Here is a 6,000-nt window from a genome sequence, read left to right as displayed (position 1 = left end):
CTGATAATCAACAATTTTTATTCAACCTTTTTGTGTTGACCATATTTAAAAAAAAAAAAAAAAAAAAAAAAAAAAAAAAAAGTTAATTTACCACAGGTTGAGACTACATCACTAATCCTATAAAGTGGATTGATGGTCTATACTCTTTATGAACACTTCATCTTTGCCTTTTGAGACCAGTAGATTCAATGATTCAATTCTGTTCATTTTCTTCACAATTCCAAAAAAGATCTTGTGATATTTAATTATCAAAGTCTATGACTGTAAACAGGTACCACATCGTCACCCGGCACACCAGTCCAATGACTAAAACACATCATTCTACACTCATAAATCTGTACAGAGATTTATTAATGTACAAACGTGAAACCAATAAAGACATGGTGCGCTTCTGTGCTTTATTCGTACGTCGTAAAACTTGGCAGGGTGGGGAGGGGGGGCGGGAGGGGGTAGAGAGCAGGCGGGTAGGTCGGCCTAAAGTTTCCATTGGCAGCTTTGTGCATCATGATCATTACGAGATAAATTCTCCAACCTTTAGCTCCTTTAAAACGAACAATAAATCTACCATACGACTGTTTCCAAGTCTTTGGATGGTCAAAAGAAAAAAAAAAAAAATCGTTACAGAATTCATTTGACGATGCTGTCGCAGTTTAAAATGACCATATCTGGTGTTCAGTTTGGTGGTATAAACTGTTTATACATGTGTCAGATCCCACCAAACCAAAAGGTCTACATTGAGTCACGTATGTCCTATAAAGCAGGTAAAAGTGTCCCCACACAAATGTAAAATATTTGTATGGTCATTTGACAAAAAAAAAAAAAAATCCCCTTGGCCAGTTAAAAGGAAAAAAAAAAAAAAAATCCACGGGAGTCAGAATTTTTGTACAGAAGTCTTCTATAATACAGATTTTCCTATAACGAAGTTCATGTTTTGTTTAAGACTGGAGAGAATACTTGAGGCAACTTCTGGGTAGCAGGACATCAGAAGACCTTACTGATGGAATTCCAGTGTGTCAGGCATTGGGGGGGGGGTTTATATAAACTTGAAACATTTTGTTTTGTCATGAGGAAGCCGAGTCTTGAAGAGAACGGAGTCCACCCTAAACTGGGTGTAGAGAAGCGGCATGTATCCGTACACCTTGACAAAGAAGTTGATGCACTTGTGTCGCTCGTGGAAGTGTGAGTCGTCGTGGGAGAGAGCCTGGGGACAGCCTGGGCAACGGAAGGTCCAGCGAGATGTAACCTGTGTAGGGGAAAAGACAGAAAAGGCTTATGAACAATGTTAAAGGAGAAGATCAAGTTCAAACCAACGGATTTAGGCTACATTCGCTAGTGCGAATAGTAGCGCCAGGAATCAGAGATTCCTGCTGCGGCTCTCAGAAGCAAGGCGCAGCCGCCAGCCCTGTTCACTACAATGACTTTGCAGCAGCAGCCATCAGCTGAGCTAGTTAAGCCAATAAACCTAAGTAGCTCAAAGTGGTTTCACTAGTTATTAAAGATACAGGAGAACTTGTGGGTAAGACGATTGTTATCAGTGACTTTACACCCTATACAACTGTGAATCTTAATGGAAGAAATGTTCCAAAATTATAAAAAGCATTATGATATATGTGATCTAAGATGAGTTAATGAGATGTCTGCTCACAAGTGTATATAAAGCATCCATCTCGAATGAGCCGCAGACTTGTCTTCTGACTTATCAGAACACTTGTGCCTCTGTATGATGGCTACATACAGGGCTGTCTTTATTGCAGTGGAAATGGGGCACCTGCCCCAGGCCCAGTCACTGTTTTGGGGCTCAAAGCAGCTGACCCTTGTCATGGAGAGACCTGGTCCGGTAGCAGGAGGAGCTGGGCAGTCTAGGCCTCGGATCCCGACGAGGTCAAATCCGATGCAGACAGCAGTGCACCCTCGGGGTGGGGGCAGGATATCACCTTGTTCCGCGTATCATCTCAACGCGGCAAGTGGTGCAGCCCCAGAGACAAGTGCTGCAGGGAAGGTGAGCAGCAAAGGCAGCTAGGACCGAAAGCTTGGGAGGGAGAAGACCGCCCCCTGCTTCCCTGATACCTGAAGAGGCAAGTAGCAGCGGATGCAGGATCCCCGGCACCTCTCAGAGCCTTAAAAGTCCTACTGCTGGCATCGAAGGTACTGGGCATGTCACTCACCTAACCTGCAAACTGGGACAAGAGAGCACAGGCGGGACCCCCCTACCACCCCCCACCCCCATCTCTCTCACACACCCCCCTCAAATTCAGGCAAGGGGAACTGAGAGGACACTGACTGGTGACAACGAGTGTCACTGATTCCACCCCCCAAGCACTACCACTGATCCCATCACCCCCTCGGTGAGCGGTAATTATATGCAGTTAACTTCTAGCAACCAATCAGCGGCAGAAATGATGTGATGTAACCTTTAGCAACTAATCAGTGAGCGGTAAGGATATGCTGTAAGCTCTGGCAAACAATTTTTCATCTAGCTGCTATTTATTGCATACCTCAGAGCAGATGGAGAGTGAAATTGTATGAAGGGGGGGCACAGGGGAGGGGTAAGAAAAGGTTCGCCCAGGGTCCAATCAATATTAAAGACGGCCCTCTCTACACAAAGATTTCTGAAGATACTTCTCTCTCAGTTGAATATTTCTTCAACAGTAGTAACATGTGCAGCGCAAACTCAACAGCTGCTCTATGGGTTGGTGCTGAGGGTGTATACTGTTTATGCGCATGAGCACAGCTGTACCTCTCCAGAAAGTTTTTTTTTTTTTTTTATATATTATATTATATTTTTATCCAGTATATGATAATGCAAAATGCATCTCTAGTTCACAATATTGAGTTCCTGACTTAGAACAAGAATAAAAAGGTGGAAGAAGAAAACAAAGAGGAAGGTTGGGGAGGTGCATGAATAAACCGCTTTACCATATTGACCGTGTATAAAAAAAAATAGATATACAAAATAAATAAAATATATATACACGGTCACAAAATACAGCGTGTTGAACCACACCCATACTATTCTATAGTGATCCTGTACATATGAAAATGGCGAGTTGTATATTTTCTATACTACAGATCAGCTTGGGGGGTGGGGGGGGGAGTATTAAATTGTATGTAACACATACATTTCATATTTCTGATATATGTCTGTACTACCATTTACTCATATTAAAAAGTGTCCTGTTCTCTTTGCACTGCTTCCTTTGCGGGAAATTCCTGAAATATACTGCCAGTCCTCCTGCTTTTCAATATCGAACGGACCATGTCAGGGCATAGCAGCACACCCATCCCAGTGTGGTCAGTTTGCATTGTACCTGGGGAGCATCGTCTGCTTGTACTCCGGTGGGTCAGACTTCTAACATGCCACTGTACAGCTCTTCACTGGGAAGATCAGTGTTCTGCTGTTTCTCTTCCTCCTGACACACCCCCTGCTCGGCTCTTTACTGGGAAGATCAGTGTGCAGCTGTTTTTCTTCCTCCTGCTGACACTCCCTGCAGTTTTTTACTGGGAAAATCAGTGTGCTGCTGTTTTTTCTTCCTCCTAGTGACACACCCCCTGCACAGCTCTTTACTGGGAAGATCAGTGTGCTGCCGTTTTCCTGCCTCCTGCTGACACTCCCTGCAGTTTTTTACTGGGAAAATCCGTGTGCTGCTGTTTCTCTTCCTCCTGCTGTTTCTCTTCCTCCTGCTGACACACCCCCTGCACAACTCCTAAGTGTATTACAGTGAACTGTCTGTGCTCCATTCAAGCTTCTGCTGACATGCCCACCAATCGTCAGAAGTCTCTACCCCAACCTCCTTGAAGCCCCTTATACAGCTCAGAACAGAGGTCATGTAATCACTTATTGCATGAAAAAAAAAAAAATTATACATTGCCTCTTTATTCTCTCTAAAGCATAAATATTGGTAATCTCGGGAATCCATTCTTTAATTTAACTACTGTATCTGAAGACTTACAGTATCTTAATGCTAAAAAAAAACATTATATTTAGTATAATAAATATGTTTTTGTATACGGTATATGTTAATGTATTTCGTTCATATTAACAAAATTCCAAGAACAAGTCAGGATATATCAGGTGATGTATCCATGAGATTGTATCCAAAACAAGCCTTTTTATAATTATATAACTTCTAGGTAAACTCCAGTTTTTATACCGCAGGTCTCTATGTGAACCCACCTGGGGGTTTTAAAGAACAAAATGGCTTTTTTTTTTTTAAATCAACTGGAAAATCAACTCATCCCGAAAACACTGACAATGTGCTAAAGTCAGGAAAGAACTTAAATAACCTTAAAACTTAAATTGTTACTAAACCCACAACAGTAAAATCAATCTTTATATGCAGTAAAGCATTTTTGTTTGTGGCACCTAAAGGGTTAATTCTCCGCATTGTGCAAAAAGATGGTTTGATCCTGTCTTCTCTAATCCTCCCCTTCTTCCACTTTCCCCAATCTATCTGCTGATAGAAGAGAGCCTTGGGGAAAAGCTGCACATGCTTGGTGTGTATTACTAGAGAGTTTTTTTTTTTTGTGGGGGGAGGGTGCATATGATCAGCACAGGGCCAATCAGCACTGTCCATACAGAGGGTCAGGGGTCCTCCAGCCTCATAGGACAACCAGGGGAAAATTAAAACTCCTCCTTCAAGCTTTAACCAATGCTCGGACCAGACACTGATTGAAGCCACAAGACTGCCATATACTGCTGATGAGAAAAGTTATTTAGCAGTTTAGATTTACTAAAATAACTCCATTTCCATTTTCTGTGTACTATGAGTGACCAAATATAGTGAATGCAGGGTCCTGGGTTTAGTAACACTAACTACAAGTAGATTGAATAGGTCCAAATTAACCATTAATGCATTATTCAGTGTGTTTTTGTTTAATGTAAACAGAATAAGTACCCAATTTTGGCTAGATATTAGGCTCCATACACACTGGACGTTAAAATAACGTTCTAAAAATGGCAGTAGCTTTGCAGTGAGTCTTTCAACGTTTAACATTTTTGCAATAGCGTTTATTAGCGTTCTTTAGTGTTTTTCCACGTAACCTTTTCTTTTTTTATTTTCCTCAATGGATAAAAAACGGTAAACGCTGGTGAGCCACATTTTGAGCGTTCATCCACGTTTATCAGTGTTTGGCGTTTTTTTTTTTTGTGGTCAGAAAAACTACTCCTGAACGCGATTTTATGACATTGAGAAAACAGCCCATAAACTCCATTGCTGATAAAAGTTAAAAAAAACGTCCATGTGTGCATGGACACATAGGATAACAGAGTAGAGTTTATGGGCTGTTAAAAAAAAAAAACGTCCGTTTATGAGCTCCAGTGTGCTTGGAGCCTCAGCCGTTTGTATAACAGAGCTCAGACAGAATAAGTGAAAAGCAGCACAAGGGGTCAGTCGGGTGTTCTGCAGTGTAAGCAGCATGCCGGCAGGAGGAGACAGCAGGGAGATGCAGAGATGAGATGATAAGTCTGCTATTTCTTGTTTCACTGTCCAGTCACAGGATGGGGAGAGGGACTAAGTGAAAGAGAAACTGCAGCAGAGGAAAATCATGTCCCACCATCTTCAAGACAGTACTGTGCCGTGTGTCAGAGCTGACTTAGCATTTCAACTTCTCCTGCTCCAACTTCCAGTAGTGACTCATCAGCTCGGCTCACCCGGCTTTCCCCTTCCAGTGATGACTGGAAAGCTCCTCCCCCCCAGCAGTGACTCAAAAGCTCAGCTCCCACCTACCAGCAGTGACTTAAGATTCCTCTGGTCTACCCTCCCAGTACCACTCTATACCAGAGCTCTGGCTCCTCCTAGCATATTCTGCACCAGAGATACCAGTACGCTGTGACTACCACAAGATCGCCCCAAAGAGGCACTACCCAATCAGCAGCTCTGTATGGCCTGCTGCCATCTTATCCCCCTCTCACTCCATGGCTGAAAAACCCAGTGACATTACACACCACTTCAATGCATTTGTCAAGGTAAAGATAAACCTTAGCAGCCAATGTTCTCTTCC

At 42.6% G+C, this 6,000-nt stretch overlaps 1 protein-coding gene across 1 annotated transcript in view; it reads right to left on the bottom strand.

The window, feature by feature from the left end:
- Window positions 1-319: 319 nt before the first annotated feature.
- Window positions 320-6,000, bottom strand: part of EXTL3 (exostosin like glycosyltransferase 3) — a 164,108-nt gene continuing 158,427 nt past the window's right edge. The window contains exon 6 of the mRNA XM_073624869.1: window positions 320-1,243. Coding sequence (XP_073480970.1) covers window positions 1,034-1,243 — 210 coding nt within the window. The 3' untranslated portion in view covers window positions 320-1,033. The remainder of the gene's footprint in view (window positions 1,244-6,000) is intronic.

This window comes from Aquarana catesbeiana, linkage group LG04, assembly GCF_042186555.1.
Source record: "Aquarana catesbeiana isolate 2022-GZ linkage group LG04, ASM4218655v1, whole genome shotgun sequence".
Taxonomy (NCBI): domain Eukaryota; kingdom Metazoa; phylum Chordata; class Amphibia; order Anura; family Ranidae; genus Aquarana; species Aquarana catesbeiana.
This window is presented reverse-complemented; position numbering and strand designations above follow the sequence as displayed.